This window comes from Punica granatum, chromosome 7 (assembly GCF_007655135.1).
Source record: "Punica granatum isolate Tunisia-2019 chromosome 7, ASM765513v2, whole genome shotgun sequence".
NCBI classification, from domain to species: Eukaryota; Viridiplantae; Streptophyta; class Magnoliopsida; order Myrtales; family Lythraceae; genus Punica; species Punica granatum.
This window is the reverse complement of record NC_045133.1, coordinates 1238016-1257098: the sequence shown is the minus strand read 5'-3', so window position 1 is coordinate 1257098 and position 19083 is coordinate 1238016. Positions and strand designations below refer to the sequence as shown.

At 41.1% G+C, this 19083-nt stretch overlaps 4 protein-coding genes across 8 annotated transcripts; 2 read left to right on the top strand and 2 right to left on the bottom strand.

Moving 5' to 3' along the window:
* Positions 1 to 66: 66 nt before the first annotated feature.
* On the bottom strand, positions 67 to 1691 carry LOC116212639 (two-component response regulator ARR5-like). Its single transcript, XM_031547270.1, is given in 5 exon segments — positions 67 to 534; positions 536 to 673; positions 793 to 870; positions 957 to 1033; positions 1130 to 1691. Coding segments are annotated over 5 exon segments (717 nt in total). The 5' UTR covers positions 1293 to 1691; the 3' UTR covers positions 67 to 273.
* Positions 1692 to 10616: 8925 nt separating this feature from the next.
* LOC116212815 lies at positions 10617 to 12302 on the top strand. The gene is made up of 3 exons (XM_031547527.1): positions 10617 to 10813; positions 10958 to 11046; positions 11926 to 12302. The coding sequence occupies exons 1-3, from the start codon at positions 10775 to 10777 to the stop codon at positions 12077 to 12079; spliced, it is 282 nt and encodes a 93-aa protein (XP_031403387.1). The 5' UTR covers positions 10617 to 10774; the 3' UTR covers positions 12080 to 12302.
* On the bottom strand, positions 12113 to 15656 carry LOC116212813 (anaphase-promoting complex subunit 8). Of its 4 annotated transcripts, XR_004157934.1 has the most exons (6): positions 15483 to 15656; positions 14646 to 14952; positions 13031 to 14281; positions 12819 to 12937; positions 12533 to 12577; positions 12113 to 12326 (listed from the first exon to the last, which is right to left on the bottom strand). XR_004157934.1 is itself a non-coding variant. In XM_031547523.1 (5 exons), exons 1-4 carry the CDS (start codon positions 15566 to 15568, stop codon positions 12848 to 12850), a joined length of 1734 nt encoding a protein of 577 aa, XP_031403383.1. In that variant the 5' UTR covers positions 15569 to 15656; the 3' UTR covers positions 12113 to 12326; positions 12819 to 12847. The 4 variants fall into 4 exon arrangements, 3 of the variants coding, with proteins under 3 accessions (XP_031403383.1, XP_031403384.1, XP_031403382.1); XM_031547523.1 differs by lacking the exon at positions 12533 to 12577; XM_031547524.1 differs by lacking the exon at positions 12113 to 12326 and having other exon boundaries at positions 12359 to 12577.
* A 5-nt stretch (positions 15657 to 15661) lies between these two features.
* LOC116212814 (pentatricopeptide repeat-containing protein At1g74900, mitochondrial) lies at positions 15662 to 19083 on the top strand. Of its 2 annotated transcripts, none has more exons than XM_031547525.1 (3): positions 15662 to 18249; positions 18588 to 18728; positions 18831 to 19083. In XM_031547525.1, the coding sequence occupies exon 1, from the start codon at positions 15695 to 15697 to the stop codon at positions 17348 to 17350; it is 1656 nt and encodes a 551-aa protein (XP_031403385.1). In that variant the 5' UTR covers positions 15662 to 15694; the 3' UTR covers positions 17351 to 18249; positions 18588 to 18728; positions 18831 to 19083. The 2 variants fall into 2 exon arrangements, with proteins under 2 accessions (XP_031403385.1, XP_031403386.1); XM_031547526.1 differs by having other exon boundaries at positions 18588 to 18736.

Below are 19083 nucleotides of genomic sequence, written 5' to 3'. Positions count from 1 at the left end.
AAATCTGCATTTCCTTAAAATTTCAGGGCGATTTCTTGACATTAAGATTCGTTTGCCTGAACTAGATATAGAATCACTCAAAGACTCGATTCAGACTGAAGTGAAGCCAATTAGGTGCCCGAGTAACAAACATCTGAAGATGTTAAAAAATCTATTGCCCCCCTCAATAAAGGTATCGATCGTTTGTATGGACTGTTGACATACACCTCCTGCGTAACTAGGACATTCTAAATCTGCATTTCCTTAAAATTTCAGGGCGATTTCTGTATCCGGTCACTCGCCAGCAACAAAATATTGCCCGAAAAGGAAAGCAAAAATATCACTCCAAACTCTTATGTACAGACGCATGATCCATTGATCTCTCTTACGGTCCACATTTGGATCTCTTCGGCGAAGGAGAAGACTGCTCTGAGGACGAAGATGAACTATCGCACAACGGAGATGAGGGAGAGGAGGGTTCACAATCATCAATTCCAAACTTTCTTTTACTTGATTTGGAAACTTCTTCTGCTCCTCCTCTAGTAAGGAATCTTGTGAGCCGTTCGACATCGGAGAGTTTGACCGGCTTTGCCAGAAACTCCTCGGCCCCTTCCTCCAAGCACCGGTTAATACGAGCAATGATCCTTTCGGAGGACATAACCACCACAGGTATCTCCCTCAAGGCCGATGATCCCTGCAATGCGTAAAATGAAGGAAAGATCATCAGCTTTAGTCGGGCATTTCGAGAATTATACAGGACACAATCTAATACTATTGTCGACAACTTTTTAGTTGAATTGAATTAATTCTGACCTTTATCTTCTTGAGAAGTTCATAGCCGGTCATTCCGGGCATCGAGTAGTCGGTCATGATCAGATTAACCTTCAGATCCTAACATCGAAAACATCCCAGAAAATCAATTGATGAACAAAATCAGGGAATGCAAAGTGTTTTAGCAGACTTTAGTAATTCCTTACATCAAATCCGACAGAGCTCTTCTCCCCATCCAACCCCAGAAACTGCAGAGCTCTGCTCCCACTTTCCACAACTGTGACTGCACAAATCAAATCCACAACAATCAATCAACAATGAAACCCCAAAAAATTACAATTTCACGGATTAATAAGAATATTGAAGAAAAAAATGGCACCTTTACAAGATAAGCTCCGGAGCAACTTCTCAATGACCTTCCTGTCTACAAGGCTGTCATCTACAGCAAGAACGTGGAGTTCAGGCGACCCTTTACCGGACCTACCACAAGGATCCACATTTCCCGGCAAGTTTCGCCGGAGAACCTCGCCGGCAGACGCCATGTGCTTCTTTCTCCTATGTGGGTGCTCAGAGACCAAGAAGAGGATATGCTCAGAGAAGCTCAGAAAAGGAGGAGGAGGAAGAAGAAGAAGAACAAGAAGAAGGACAGAGAGGTAAAGACTGTTCGTTTCTTGGAGACTTTTATAACAGGAGGGAGAAAAAGGGTGAAGAGATCCGATCTGTTCTGATCTGATCAGATCAGGTGGTGTGGTGTGTGGTGTGGTGTGGTGTGGTGTGGTGAGGTGAGGTGGGTGGGGGCTTTCGCTTTGATTTCTAAGAAAGGGAGAGGAGATTCCGAGGAGGATTTGGGTTCTTCTTTCCTGAGAGATTGATTGGGTGATTTCTTTTCTTTAGATCTTGGAAAGGGAAAGGGGCAAAATCCAAATCCAAAAGAAGAAAATCAAAATCCACCGGCATCTCTTGATTTGTCCACTCTACTCTGCCCTGTTCTGTCCTGTCCCCACCACCCCACCATTTGATGTCTGTCTCCCCTTCCCTTCCTCTTTCTCTGCCTCTTCCCCTGTCCTGTCAGTGGAAAATTTGTTTTGTATTGATTACGCGATTTCCATCTCTCCCCCACCAAATCTCTAGAGAGAGAGCATATCTTCTCTTCATTCATGGTTGCGTTACAGAGCAGACAAAAGAGATGGACACGGACGTTAGAGAGGTCATAGTAGCCTCGTAGTAGGGGATACTCTATATACCATTGATCTCTTATGTCCCGTTGGCGTTGATTTCTTTGAGCTTCGAAAAGATTTTGACTTGTCCTCTCTCGGAGATTTGTGAGAATCCTAATGCAGATATGGCTTTCTTTTTTTTTTTCCTCGAGAATAGATCGCTCTGGTTCGTAAATGTTGGTCCAACGGTTCTAGAGGAATTTGGAGTCAAGATCGGGATAAATTTCACACAAAGATCCCAATGGTCTCATATTGAAAGTTTTTCGGTTTTAGACCGTCGAGGATAGACTCTGGTCTTGACCACGAGGAAGGCATCGAGAACGTGCAACGTGATGATATTAGTTATTGAGCTATTGGTTTCCCATAATCATTAAAAACAATAAGAGAAAGGAATACAAGTAGCTCACTGTAGAATACGTAGATATGCAAACATAAATTTTATTGTGATTAGACAAAACAAAAATTCAAAAAAATTCTTTGGATACACCGTGACATCATATTTATTAATGAAATCTCTTTCGACTTTAGGAACCCGAGTTATCCCGTTAATTTATCCAACACGTGAATTGTCTTCCCATTAAAAAGGTACAGGGAGATCTATAAAGTATCCGTGAAAATCATGCCAAAATCCACCATTTCAGGTACCATATATTGTGGTGGAGCCACACCACCCCCCTTTTTAAATTTGCTTCCTTGAAATCAAATAAAATCTAATAAAATCTAATCTAATCTAATCCATGATGATTGGGAACGGTAACCAGCCCCATTGCATGTCAGTTTCCAATATTTAGTTCTATGGCCTAGACATACAATATAATAACCATGTACATACAATATCCATTCTTTTGATACTCAAATCTATAATTCTATTACTAGTATGGACGTACTATCATATCTCGTGGACTTTAATTCGTTCAACTCTATTAATAATAAATCGATGGAACTAACATCCAATCAGTTAACAAGGGGGTAATAAGTTAAAAAATGTATCGTACTACAATATGAACGAGATCTACATATACTATTCACATGCGCAAAGAAAATGAGAGTGAAGACAAGCGCTCGCATGCCCGTAGAGTATAAACTAATATCTCATTATCGATGATATTTGATTAATGACTCCAAAACTTGAGATTTATAAAATGTGAACATAAACTTAGTTTGACCTTGTTCATTGTTCTTTGTTTGAACATATTATTTTTATCTTTTAGTGGTAACAAATAAGGAGACAGACGTCTGGTCATTTTCTTTCCAAAAAAAAAGAGAGATCATTCCGACAGCCCCACTCGAAGAATCTTTTTTTGCCAATGACCCAACCAGTACTTTATGGACATCACATCTCAATCAAATGATTTACTTTCACTATGCTCTTGTCACGGGTACACAAAAATTGAATCACGTGTAAAAAGCCAACGATTTGATTCGAATTCAATTCAATTGATTCTTAAACAAGAAAAGAAAACTGGCAAAGAATTAAGAAATTGATAAAAGAAAAGTTCTTTTTTTTTGTCTATCGGGTCAGCTTGGTGCCATCATTCTATGTCGGGATCAATTCCAATATGGATTCGGATCCGAAGCCACGGATCCAAAAAGTCTGTCATATATATACCCTTTAAACATTTAGGGAAAATGACTTTACATTTTTTTCCACTTTTTGTCACAAATTAAATTCCTTTGTAAAATATACATAAATTATGGATTCGTTATACGTTTTACAGTAGAGTTAGTTTTTTCATTAATTTTAACCGGAGTGCTGATGTGGCACTTAATGGTGCCACGTGGCGCACAATATTAAGTGGGATCCGCATAAATTTTATTATTAAAAATCATTGTAAAAATTAAAAAAAAAATGGAAAAGAAAAGGGAATGGGTGGAGGAGGAGGAGGAGCAGCAGGGAGGGCCTCGCCGGCGATCGGAGTGGAAGAAGACTAGTGCTGGAGAAGGAAAAATGCAGAACGCACGCACACAATCAGCCACACTAAGAGCCTCCATGGAATCAAAACCGAGACGGGAAAAATTCAGACAAAGAGGGGGCCAAGAGAGAGAGGGGGTACCAAGCGACGGATGTTGCGGGCAGGAGAAGAGAGGGAGAAGTCTGAGAAGTCGTCGCTGACCTGATCGAGGTCTTTCCTCTTCATCTTCTTCTTCGTCGTCCTCACGAAGCCCTCCATTCCATCTTCCTACCCGCTAAAACCTTCGAATCAAACGCCACAATCTCACTCTTGTCTCTCTCTAGAGCTTCTGACAACTCCACCGAATCACGATCGGAGCATCTCTGATCGCCCGGATCCAAAGGACAACCGGAACACCTCCAATGGGACCATATATGTACTGAATATGGAGCCTCGCAGGCGGAGATTAGGGATTCCCCCAATTCCGATCGATGGGGCATCGCCAATGACCACCATCTCCGGTGACTCCGATTGGGAGTGGTGGTCGGCGGCAAGCCCCACCGGTCGACCCCCTCCCTCTTTTTTTTCTTTTGCAATTTTTTTAATTTTCAATTTTATTTTTTTGAAAAAAGTTCATGTGGGGCCGACTCGACCAATCTGTGTGCGCCACGTGACACTATTAGGTGTCACGTCAGTACGCTAGTTAAAATTGATAGAAAAACTAACGCAGACGGATTGATAGTTTGTGTAAATTTTACATAAAAAAATTAGGTTGTGATAAAACGTAGAAAAAATATAAAGTTTGTGATTTTTTAAGTCATTTTTCCAATTATTTATAAGTAGCATTCACCCGAAGAAAAAATATAAATAGTAATACTTTAGGAGAAGAAATCTTTTTTTTTACAAGGTTAAGTCAATCAACATGAGTTAATTATACGATGGAGCGACTCATCTCCCCGAATAATATTTTGAGTTTGAAATTTGTGAATAAAATAAATTCATGAATGAGAGAGCTTTTTCCCACTTGTGAATCGATGCGATTTGAAATTGAATTAATAAAAAATTATTGAGTTCTCGAATATTAGGTAAAGCCATTGTTATCAGAACCGGACCGGACCGGCCGGTTCGACCGGTCGGACCGGGAACCGGCACCAAGTCCGGTCCGGTTCGCCTAAAAATCGAAATGGCAGCTTTGAACCGTCGGACCCATTGAACCGGTCGATTTTAAGCAAAATTTCATTAAACCGGCCGGTTCTATGGGTTTTTATGGGTTTCCTATTTAATGTAAAAATTGGTTGGTTGTGTAAGGATTTGAACTCATGACCTCTTGCTTTTCATATTAGCATACTACCAACCAAGCCACCACCACTTTTTTGTTCTTTTAACTCTACTTTTAAGTACTTATTAAAATAAAATATTTATTTTGAAGTAAGAAATATTAAATATAGATACTTTCTTATACTATTGTTATATTTCTTTAAAATCATCATACTTTTATCTTAATTATCATAATTTTTTTAATAATATGAATATTTATTTTATTTTAAATAAACGAGCGGTTCGACCCATCGAACCCCCGGTTGGACCCATAAACCCATGACCATGTACCCCTTCCGGTTCATCATCCGGTCCGGTTCTGATAACACTGGGTAAAGCACACAAAAAACGCCTAGTTATGAGAAGTAATATATAATGGACATCAATTGGAAGTTAAAGTCGAGAGAATTCCTCGCATAAGTAGGTAACATTACATGAAATTTTTTTTTGGAAAAGGGTAATAATTGGATAATAGAACCCGAAGAAAAGTGTACTACGATAGTACATATATATGAGCCGTTATATTTGTATCTTCTAATCTTATTCGTCCTTTGGGAACAAAGGGAAGGAAATGAGCGTCGAGAGCCCATCTTCGAACATGTTGTAACAGTCAGAGGTCATCGGTGTCCTTTGAGGCCGAAACCATCCCCCTGCGTGTCTATTCTATCTTTTTCTTTAATTATTTCGTATTTTTAGGTAAGCATAAATAAAGGGCGAATTACGAATTTTGAGGAATATACTTCTAATAAATGATTATTTGAAAGAACTTATGGACAAGATTAAATTTAAATGATCTATCGCTATCGTACAAAACGTATTACAATAGTATATAATTTGTTGCTTACCGCAGCTGAATTTGCCATTTATCTATGGAAAAGTAAAATTCAAACAAAATTATTGTTAATTTATTCAAAGTGAAAGGGTAACAAGGGTTTGATTTTTTTTTACATTTTTTAAAATTTTTTGGCAAGTAATGTTTTTCTACCATGGGGTGCGTATTTGTTAATATTGCACACGAGAGAAAGGCGTGTTTTTAACCAAAAAGTTTCAAAAGTCCGATCAAACCAAAATACAAAAAATACTAGGAACCTCTCGACCGGGATTGACTTTAGAAAACCGGATTTGAACCGGCAGCGCAGCAGGTGGCACTAGTTGAGCAGCCTTGACCTGGTCTGTTACGTCGCTTTCCTTAGGGTACGTTTGGTTCGCAGGATTAGAATAGACAGGGAATATAGTAGACAAAGATTAGAATAGACAGAGAATATAATAGAAATTCTGATGAAATTTTTTTGTTTGGTTGGAGGGAATAGCAAAATTGAGAATTATAATTCCGATGTTTGGTTGGGTTGAATAAGGAATAGAAAGAACAAGAATATGATAAAAATTTGACTTTTGTTTAGGTACCTTAAACCACTTCCATCGTTGGTCATTTGAATTATTAGCTATTGGTTGGGTCTTCTTATACAAATGAGCTTGTAGACGTAAAGTGGCTTTGAGAACATTGTGGAAATATCGACTTACAATTTCACCCGATCTACTAAACTGGTGTTTAATGACTCAATTCTTAAAATAATGAGCCAATACATATAAAAACATTGCCACTTGTTCATTAACATGCATATTTCTTGTATTTTTCAGACCCCTAATTTCTTGAAGCATATGACACAATTTGAAAAATGCATTCCTATCCATTCTTAGTTGTTCAGTACAAGTAATGTCATCCACATACACAAGCCTCCTCATATGATCCCTCTTCCTATAATATTTTAACTCGTACGACCTACTGCTTGGTTTAGAACCATATAGAGCAATTAATTCTAACATTATTCCCATCAAACCCCTTACTACAGTACACATTTGAGTACAAAAAGTTAGAGCAACGACTTTCCTCTTCTTTCTCTTACTCTGCAAACTCAATTGATCCATAACTGCAAAGTGTAGTCGTACAAGAAGAGCCTCAGTCACAACCCATGTATTTTCAAATCAACTATGTAAGATAACACTACAACATAACTAGCAAACAACTCGCATATCCATAATTGAATCAGCAAAGTCATATAACAACTTCTATCAGCAAGCACAATCAGCAACACAGTACGAGTTGAATCAACAAATACATATCCCAGTTCAATCAGTAAACACATATAAACTTAATCAACAAATACATATCCTCGACAAAATTTGATAATTCTAAAAATGTGCAGAAGGAACATAAATCAAAATGGAAGGAACTAGCTGACATTGTCGACAAAATACCTAGGATGAAGCTGAGGATGAAGCTATCGACTTAGAGAGGGATCGAGTGGAGGTCCTCTCTGTAGAAAAGGGAGTCAGGAACTAGGCCAGGGAGGGAAACGACTTGGCTAGCAGAGGCTTCTCTTGCAAAAATGAACATTGAAAATCACAAAGCGAAAATTGATTGAGCTTGAGCATACTAATACGCCAGTGAAATTGAAGCATCGAAGCAATGAGAAGAAGCTCAAACAGACAGAAATGGCAAAACGAAGGATCTATACTTCATTTCAACTCAATATATATATATATATATATATATATATTGCAGTAACACAATAACCATCGATCAAAAAAGCAGAGAACCCACAGAACACATAATCTATAACCATGACCATAACCATAACCCAAACGAAACGTCTTGACTATTAGCTAACGGAACAGAACGCCACCCAACCATCGAAAATCACAAAGCCTCCGCTAGCCTGACTGCTTGGCTAGTAGAGGCTTCTCCTGCAAACGGGTCGAATTAAACAATAAGCAATCAACACTGCAAAAGCAAGTGTAGAAATCACCGGAGATTTGAACTATACTTTCTTCGGATCAAGGGACATCCGCCAGCTTCCATCTCTCCTTCAACTTTTCGACCGGCAGTGGAGTGGCGGAGATCAACACCACAACCCTTTTCCTCTACGAGACGACCGAATCGACCGCCAAAACGCGTTTCCTAGATGAGAAATTGACGGCTTCTGCTATGCTAGGGTTTCGAATATTCAGACGAAATGGAGAAATGTCGACCTCTGAAGCTATTTTATGGGATGGCATGAGATTGTAATTACTTGAAGAAGACGAGGGTATTTTTGTCTTTTCGCGTCCATTTCCGAATCAGGCATAGCTAATCCGGACTATGCTGGGGGGCTTACCTAATCCTCATATAAATCGAGTAAGTCAGCCCGATCGGAATACTTATTCCGCAATCCTGCGAACCAAACGCCAGATTAGCTATTACGTACGAAATAGCTAATCCCTGTCCGACCTAATCCTGTGAACCAAACATGCCCTAAAAGATTTGCAATTCCTACTTTTGCACTGACCATATCTTTCACACGGCGACCAGTGGGACCTGATTTTCTTATTGCAAGTTAATACATCGATGTCATCTGAATAAATGGGAAATTTTTCGAGCCAGAGTGTTTTGGTGTTAGAAGAAGATCGATCGAATCGATCGATCAATGCTTCTTATTCGAGTTCGACTCGCTTCAACAATGTGGTCTGGACAGCTGCTTGTACGAGTGGAGTTGATTTTGGTGATTTTATTTCCTCTACTATATTGATGACTGAGGTTGCAATTGCACGGGATCCGGTGAAATGACACGGATTTATGAAGCACCAATTCCTTTAAAATTCTGACAATTTTCTGACTCGATCATGATGATCAGGTGGCTGCACTTTTTAGAATTTGACAATCTTTCATAGTGTTCATTTCTATTCACGTCCAATACTTAATCCAACATTCAATGTTGAACAATATTCGGCTTACTGAAGTCGATTAATGCGATGGTTTACGAATAACAATCGAAAATTAGAACTTCCCATAGTGCAAGAAAGTATATTGCGGAAAAGTAAGGTGCAAGAAAATGAAAAGATAATAATGAAAGTGTGATTTGATTGGACATGCGTGAAGCCTTAGCGAACTCAAAACCTCATATTTATAGGTTTTACATGAAATACTCTAAAATCCGCCTAAATCAGATAGGCCTATGTCTACGAATGCGAAATCAAAATCTTATTCAAAAAGAATAAAATTACCTAACACACCTGACGAATAAATTATTTTAAAAATTCTCGGAAAATACATCTCCAATTATTTGATCGTATTTATAGGTTATGGAAAACCCAAAAGTACCAAACCTCCATCTAATTGTTGAGGACAAAGCATACCAACTGCCATCCTTAATTCTCTTCAGCCTTATCGACCAAAATCTTGGGCTGGGCATCCATGAATCGGCCTTAATCTTCATGGGCTTCACAAAAATGCGTAGCCCCAATATCGACATCTCGAGACTCTATTCGAATTTGATTCAAATTACATCTCAAGTCCATATTTCGACGTAGTGCGAAAAATGGACGTAAACAATTTCATATATGAATTCTTCCTTCTTTGAATTTTATACCTATTGTCGAATCGAGTGTTCCCCTAAGCTAGGTATTTTAAAATATAGATTCAATGAAGATCGATCCATGCCTACTAGGTTCCCACTTGTAATTTCTCTAAACTTGGACACATAATCCGATTAAAGTAATCCTCCTTCCATTGGCTGCGAAAACATATACATATATATGTACGTGTGTATATATATATATATATATATAAATGTGGAATGCAGTGACGCATGCTCTCGCCTGTTGATTTAGAGGTCGCATGTTCGATATTTAGTAGGACTACTCGTATCTATTTATTAGTTATTTAGTATTTTTTTTATTGTACTAAATCTTGAGATGAATTGAATATTAGAGCTGCGATCGGAGTTATTTAGAGGGTAGCTTCTCGGTTTCAGGGCATGGAATTAAACACTATATACCGCCCGTTTTGAATTGAGGGTTACTTGATTTTAACTTTAACTTTAAACTTTAACTCAACACACTACACAACAAAAATACACATTTCCCAATTCAAAAATTTTAATTTTAACTTTAACTCAACATACTACACAACAAAAATATACGTTTCCCAAGTCAAATTTATAATCACATCTCATTTGTCCTTTTCCACAATCAAAATCAAAATCAAAATCAAAGTAACTTTAACTTTGAATCCAAACGGCCAAGAATTTTGCTTCTTCCTTAGGTAAGAGAGAGGAGAGCATGTGTAATCACTAATCAGAGGCATGTGTAATTCAACTTGAACTAGTTGCGAGAAAGCCCAATGGGCCCATCTTTATTTGATTAAGATCATCCCATCATAGGCCGAGTCTCGGCCCACAACAAAGACTACCACGACGTTATCCCAACCGTCCCTTCTAATCGGACAATCAATTACGAATTGGACGGACGGATCCACCGGAAACAAATGAAAGACTTTACTCCTCGCCGCACGGTGTAATAGCTTCACGCGCCGCAGGACAGAAAAGCTGCCTGGGCATGTAATGACGTGTCGATCCACCATTGGTGCATTTTATAATTAAATATTCTGCAACATGCACCCGCCTCCACTGGATTAGCCAATCAAATCGCAGATTGTCGTCCTACTCCTACCCGGCTTCGATTAAATCATCACGAACCCTAGGCAGAGAAAGCCCTCCTCCATTGAATCTCATCCCTCCGAAGCTCCCTTCCGCTGCAATTCCGAGCTCCTCTACGGTTCAGATGGCTTCGTCCTCCATGAATCGATGGCTGAGGCCAGAGGTACGGTCGGATCTAACCGCCGGTTGTTGCCTTTGACTTCGAGTTGATGATAGTTTGACTTCTTGTTGCTCCTCCTTTCGATGCGGTGATCTTAGATTGGGTTCAGCATGCTTAGATCTGCTTCCGTGTGCCTTGTGCGTGCAGGTGTATCCGCTGTTTGCGGCTGTCGGAGTTGCAGTGGGGATCTGCGGCTTCCAGTTGGTCCGCAACATCTGCATCAATCCTGAAGTCAGGTCTTTCTCTCTCTCTCTGCGTGTATCATTCTTCGTGAATTCCTGAAGGTTGCATGCATCAGTGAATCTCGTGTAGTTTGTTGCTGAATTCGACTCTCATGGTTGGATTTTTTCTTTTCATTTTATTTTTTTTAACGGAATTTCCCCCTTTTTAGTTGTGAATTTTCTAATAATTTACGCAAAAGTTTGTTTAAATCAAGAAAAAATGTTGAGATGTCAGGATATACATCGTGCGAAAGATTGTTTTGCCAGTCCTGATGCTTACTCTGCTTCTTGATGTGATCCTAGGGGCCATCCTTTTTTAACGTTTTAAATTTTAAGTTGAAGTTTCTCCTGACATACATTCTCGGAGAAATTTCATCTTGTTTGGACTCTGTTGCATGTCATTTCTTGATCATCGGCTCAGATGCCATCTTCTCATTCTGAAAGGAGGGGACGAGTCGATAGATTGGAAAAGCATTCTAGAGATGCAATTGCCCCGATTAACCACATAATTTAAGAGGCTTGCATATAGCTCAGAACTTGGGTCGGCGATTAACCACATAATTAAGAGGCTTGCATATAGCTCAGAACTTAGGTCGCTGTTAAACATCAGCCATACATACTATTGGATGGTCTCATCCTATGGACTCCGTGTTGTATGTATGTTATAGCTCATTATTTGATGAATCTGTATAATCTCTTTTCGATCTCATGTGTATCTCGCTCACCTGCAGCCCTCCTAGTTAAGGCCATACCGGAGGTCAAGAATTTAGTAACTTACATTCTTTAGCATAGCTTTCATACGTAATGGACCTGAGAGACTTGTTCTTAACTAGATGATCATCGAGATCCAAAGTTGTGCAATGTTCTGATGTTTTGAAATGCCACTGGGATCAGGGTGACCAAGGAGAATAGGGCCGCGGGAGTCCTCGAGAACTTTACTGAGGGTGAGAAGTACTCCGAGCATGCCCTGAGGAAATTTGTCCGGAACAAGTCTCCTGAAATCATGCCGGCCATCAACAACTTCTTCACTAGCCCTGACAGAAGCTGAATTGCCTTCTGAGTCAGAGAATTGGAGCTTGTGAAAATGCCAGCTTTCAAGGTTTGAAACTTGCAGCATGAGATCATCTTACCAATATAATGTTGAAATTTACAATTTGAAGAAAGTATTCGAAATAAGCTTTGGGGTACTTTTGATTTGGTTTGTTAACCTGAGATGAGTGGCTGAACCACTTCTTTTGTTCATGCTTATGATGGCTGGCTGATGTTACTGATCCCTCTTGCTCATTTTAGTTTTCCTGATCCGATCCAAAGCAAATATAGAACTCATTAAACAATAGCAAAACCCCAAGCTTAGTGAAATATGGACATTGTTGATCATAAACCTATTTCAATTAGCACCAATCTTGCCTATAGTTGCCATCTGAAAACCTGAATAACCGAACAATGCAGATAACAGGAAATATCAACATTATTGGTCATGGGAAATAAATATGAACATTACTGGCCATAGGCACTGGTCGTGTTCCATGCGGCGCGATCAGCCTAACTGAATCAAACCAGACATGCTTAGTGAATTTGAGTGCCAACAAAGCATAAAATAAGGATTCCTCCAGCAGGGGAAACAAGTTGATGACTATAATGTGCAACTACTGGCAAAATTCCATTCATGAGTACTGTGTCCGAGTATAATATTTCAGTGAATCAGCAAATAGTTGACGGCAGTAATTGTCTTGATATGTGGGGAATCTATTCTACCACAATCTAGATATCTGCTCGGAAAATCTGACCTTTCTTCACTTTCCAAGGAACACAACTTTTAGGGAGGAAAATGCTCAACATCTGTCGAAGGAAAACCACTTCGCGCTATTCTAATTGCCCGCAGTAAACTCTTTGCCATTTCTTTCTCCTGCAGTCACAGACACGCCAAGTACCACATTTAGAACAGATTGACGATCTTAAGAATCACAAAAGTTGCCAGAAAGGGAGTAACAGTACTTACTGGGCCTTTATAATCCATAAGACGAGTGCAATACACCTCAGCTTCTTCGAACCTCTTCTGGGTCTTGCAGTGAGTAGCAAGAAAGACTAAAGCTTCAACCATGTTTTGCCCTTCCCTCTCCTCTGCTTCCATCCTCTCGAGATCCTTCTTGTAGTAAAATGCAGCCTCTTCTGCTCGCCCGAGCTCTGCATTAAGCTTCGCAAGCTGGTGAAGAGCAATCGCTTCTGTATCGTTACAATTCACTGCCCTCCTGTAACACTTAATTGCATCTTCGAGCATGTGGAGCTCTTCCTTTTCGTAGCATTGAGCCATTGCAATCCACAATCGAGAATCACCTGGCTGCAGGAAGACGGATTTTCGGAAATAATTGAGGGCATAGAGTGGCATTCCCATCATCTCGTAAGCTTGCCCTAAACCATACCAAGCTCGATAGTCACACGGGTTTACATCCACAGCCCGCCTATAAGCTTCAACAGCAGCGGCTGTGTTCTTCATCTCGACATACTCATGACCAATCAGAGTCCAAGCAGATAAGAACTTCTTATTCAGTTTGAGGGCCCTCCTAAAGTACATTATGGACTTCTCATGTTGCCCTTTTAAACTGTAGTAATTCCCCATGATACAGCAGGATTCAGGCCTGTACTTATCTGTCAAAAACACCCTATGGGCGAGGTAACTTAAGGCAGAGAAGGATTCCTTAGCATAGAGCACATTTGAATACATATCCATGTCCTCCACACGATAAGGATCATTCCTCATAAGATCTTCAAATATCGCCTCAACTTGATCGAAATCCCTTAGATTGTACTGGGCTTTTGCAATTTGTGCCTGTATGTAATTACTGAAGCTGAAAGTGCCCTGTAGATATTCATATTTCGCCAAGGAGTCGTTATGCATTCTAAGTTCCAGATAAGCACTTGCGAGGAAGAAGTCCTTCATCCAGTGATTATTGAGAGGGAGGCTGTTTAATATGTCGACAGTAGTGCACAATGACTGCAGCTCTGACCAGGCACTCCAGTTCCAAGGATAACTATTGACAGACTCAACAAGAACCGTTCGAGCAAGGTTTTCGCTCCCTTTCTCTTTGAGTACGAGGCCATACATATACAAACAAAATGGATCGATCGATCCATTCTTGCGAAGCATCAATAACTCCCTCTCCAGGGCAACCAATTCACGGTTCACAGCATCGCTCTTACCTAAAGGCCCCTCGAGTTCTATTATCTCTTCTTCTTTCCTCTTTTCTCCAGCCTTTATGAAGAAATGGAAATATGTAAGAAAGTGCAAGTGAACTCTTGAACTACCCGAGGAAGTCACGCAACAAACAAGCTCAATTTAGTCCAATGAAAAGATAGTTGAATGTACAGTTGCACCGGGCAGGAGGACAAAGTTAATTTTTACCAAGTCCCCTAAGTTTAAACCACTTTGTGGCGCTAATAGCCTAATCCTTTGTTTTGAGACGACAAACGTACATTTCAAATGGGCATGGACCACATAGCAATCGCACCACAGTGGATAAAATAACTCACTCCAATGCAAAGTGCAAAAGTAAGCCTCAATGAACAATCAAGAATTCAAATAACAAACAAGAGCAATGAAAGGGAGAAAGACAAACCAGGAAAAGAGCGTAGCACCGTAGGAAGATGGATTTCTTTCCATTTTGGTCCCGAAGCACATGTGCAGCACGTCTGTACTCCCGGCAGTCAAAGTAAGACTTTGCCAGAAGGTAGAAATCACCATCTACTGCATCATCTTCCTCCATCACGGGAGTGCTTACATAAGAAACTCCAGCTATGGGAGTCAAAGTGATCTCATTGGTACGGAATCTCCTACGGATGCTGGAGCTTCCACGTTGGAACCTGGTATTCGAAGGTGTGAACTTTGCTGGGTCTAGTTCGATGCCCACAAGCTGCTCTCCTGCCCTGCATGGTCACGTTTTATTCTCCTATGAGCTTAACCGGATACAGCTAATCGGAACCAAATGCTACAAGCTTTCTTGGGAATTCTTGAATCTACCCCACATTCATTATGGTATAATAGATCATAACCCAATAAGCCCATTTAGTTAAAAGTGGCATTTCATTACCTCGCCAACATAAGGCAGTCCAAAACACAAGTTCAACTGTGCCTACACTACAGAACGGAAAGTGACAATTTTGACAGATAAAGCGAAAGACGTTGTGCTTTATATCACTCTTTATACACTGATCCTCACTGCAGCAGCAAAATCCAGCATTTAGTTCAACTTATCCATTCACTCGGAGCTTGTTACTCTACATACGCCTTATAAATCACACTTTCCATGAAAATCAGCCGCTTACACGCATTGCATCTTATCAATAGATCAACTGCGAACTAGATTATGCTCAGAACTATTTGCATAACGAAGAAGCTTCATGAATCGTGGAAGTGACAGGAGGGTTTAGGGTTTTGGGATGTGGGGGGTACTGACCATTTGGAGGCAGAGTAGAGGCATCGGTCACTGAGCTGGCGGATGGCAGCTCGCAGCTCGGTTCGGCAGCTCTCCTTCGAGCTCATCGACGGCTTCAGCTTGCAGAATCTTACCAGAGCATCAATGACGGGCGTCGCCACCAGCTTCTGCTTTCCACTGTTGACTGAGTTCGACTGTTCGGAGATTTCGAAATTTTTGGATTTGAAGCAGAAATGAGACAGTACACTGAGAAGCGTGGGGGTTGGTGTGTGGTGGGGAGGCGCTTCGGCTCTGTGGGCCGAAAGCCCAATCTTCTGAAGCCCATTAAAGGCCCGCATCGTCCCATGAATATAAGCCCACGGCTTCTCCTCCTCGTTTTCCTCCGCGCGAAAATGTTCACTTCGAGACAGCGCTTCTCTCAGTTCACGACGCTCCCACTTTGCTCTCCGAAGCCTTTCCTCTCTCCTCTCCGAACCACCACCGCCCTCTCCGGTGGTTCCCCGCCCTCACCGCCACCGGAAGACGCCGTACTAGCGGAGCTGATCCTCAATTCCACCGCACAGTCCCTCCCCCAAGTTATCCGAGAGTCCGACCTGAAATGGACCCAATCGCTCGTCGACAAGACCATCAAACGCCTCTGGAATCACGCCCCAAAGGCGATCCAGTTCTTCCAAACCCTGATCCGCCTCCCGAACTATTCGCCCTACGCTTCGTCCTTCGACCACGCGATCGACCTAGCCGCCCGCCTCCGAGACTACCGGACCGCTTGGGCGTTCGTGGCCCAAATGAGGGCCCTCCGCCTTGGCCCCTCCCCAAAGACCTTGGCGATTATCGCCGAGAGGTATGTCTCTGCCGGAAAGCCTGATAGAGCAATTAAAGTGTTCCTTTCTATGCACGAGCATGGTTGTAGGCAGGACTTGAATTCTTTCAATACGATACTTGACATACTCTGCAAATCGGGCCGTGTAGAGATGGCCTATAACAAGCTGTTTAGAGTTTTCAAGGGCAGGTTTAAAGCTGATTCGGTTAGTTATAATATTATTGCCAATGGCTGGTGCTTGAAGAAGTGTACCCCGAAGGCATTGGAGGTGTTGAAGGAGATGGTGGAGAGTGGATTGACTCCCGTCTCAAACACGTACAATATAATGCTCAATGGTTTCTTTAAGGCCGGACAGATCGATGAAGCTTGGAAGTTCTTCTTGCAGATGAAGAAGAGGAAGTGTGAGATCGATGTAGTAACTTACACCACTGTGGTTCATGGTCTCGGGGTTGCGGGTGAGATTAGTAGGGCTAGAAAGGTGTTCGATGAGATGGTGAAAGAAGGTATACTTCCTTCAGTAGCTACTTATAATGCAATGATTCAGGTCTTCTGTAAGAAAGATAATGTGGAGAATGCCCTTTTGGTTTTCGATGAGATGTTGAGAAAGGGTTACGCACCCAACACGACAACGTACAATGTGGTGATTCGGGGTTTATGCCACGCAGGGCACATGGACAGAGCTGTGGATTTTATGATGAGGATGCATGGTGATGGGTGTAAACCAAATGTTCAGACATACAATGTTGTGATTCGGTACTTCTGTGACGCTGGAGAAATCGAGAGAGGGCTGGATTTGTTTGGAAAAATGCGCGGTGAAGGGGATTACTTACCGAACTTGGATACTTACCATATCTTGATCAGCTCGATGTTCGTTCGGAAGAAATCAGATGACTTGGTGGTGGCAGGAAAGTTGTTGATTGAGATGGTTGATAGAGGATTTATGCCTAGAAAATTTACATTCAATAGGGTCTTGAATGGGCTTTTGCTGACTGGAAATCAAGACTTTGCAAAGGAGATTTTGAGGATGCAAAGCAAGTTCCAGCGTATTGCTCGTCATTTCAAATTGTAGCTGGAAGACAGTCCCAATTTTGTCAAAACTATTATTCCTGTACTTTTGCCTTTTCTCATCCTGGATTGGATGCCTCGGCTTCAAATCTGAAGTTGGAACACGAATATCCAGTGGCATTACAAGTTCAGCCTTCGCCTCTTGTAGGTTGAGTTTATGATGATTGAAGTGGAGAAAGACAGCACGTGTTTGATAGTATGGGATTCTGGTTTTAGAAATCTGAAAACCCCTTCTATCCCCGGTAAAGTACAGCCTTTATGACCTCTGTTCAACCCCTCCCCTCCAAAACACAAAAACAAGCTAACGTAACGCCACTGTAGATGAGGAAAGCTCTGCTTCTTCTTCTTCTTGCTGCCAGTGCTTTTCTCCAACTCCATGCTACTGCTTCCTTTATGCTCTGGCGTTCTAAGATGGAGTTCGGGCCTCAGTGGCATAGAACCTGACTGAAGAAAAAACATGGGATGGTGGCCTCCTCCTCCTCCTCAAGACTCAAGAGGGGGGAGAAGAAGAGGAAAGGAAAGGAAGCTTCTTTCTCTAAGGAAAAGGAAGCAAGAAACCAGAAGGAAATTTACGAGTTCATTGAATTGGAAGATAGCAGCGTTAGTGACGGGAGTGAGTTCGACAGCAAGGAGGAAGAGCGGCGGCAGCAGCAGCAGCAAACCCTTTTGGCACTGCTGCTGCTTCAGGCGAAATCTTCTGCCGCTCTTCCTCCTTGCCGTCACACTCACTCCCGTCACTAACGATGCTATCTCCTAAGTCAATGATCTTGTAAAACTCTCTCTGGTTTCTTGCTTTCTTTTCCGTAGGGAAAGAAGCTTCACTTCCTTTCCTCTTCTTCTCCCCGCCTCTTGATTGGGACAATGATGCTGATAGGAGAGTTCTCTTGGCCTTCTTTGCTTCAGGTACTCTTCCATCTCTCTTTCTTGGCATTTTCCACTTTTGCACCTCACTGTTGTCTAGCATATTCATTATACTTAAAAGGTGTTAGTGCCATATTCATAGATAATGATAGCAACGCATCTCGATTAGGTCCCTAATCTGGATCCACCGCTTTAAACCTCTCCATGAAAATGGTCACTTACATCATCCATATACGATATTTGCATAATTCTGGAAAGCATACAATAAAAGTCCGTTAAATTGTGATTCATGGTTGTGGTCGGGTTGGCATGGTTTTGTTGAACTTATATTAGGTTCTGAAAGGAAGGAGGGATTCAAATAACCAAGTTTGGTTGAGCAGGTCTTTCCGGATATTTCAAGGCTTTTGAACAGCTAAGGATGACTATCTTCCTCGAGATTTCAGATATTAGTGAAGCTCAATGGATGAAAAGAGAGTCCTGCTTTTGAACTCAACGTTTGTTGTATTTTTCATCTGCAAGAGGTTTTGAAGTAACTCCTAATTTTCTTCTTTCATATATTTTGTTTTTTATTTGTGGGATTTTTGCTGATTGGTTGTAATGTCAACAAATTGGCAACCTTCCAGATGCCAGATGAGGGTGAAGATGATGGAGTTATCCTCCTCGGAAATTCTGGGGACCTGCTGCTGAAGTTTCAGCTGGGCACGAAAACTTCTCTCTCGAAGAACAATTACATGTGCGAAAAGCTTTGTACGAAATGATGTTCTTCTTTTATAGGTGCATGAATGGGCTACGGTACGCAGTACAACTTGGAAGATTAAGGATTTTTTTCGTTTTGTGTTGCTTTCATTTATTTATTATGGATTAAATTATTTGATC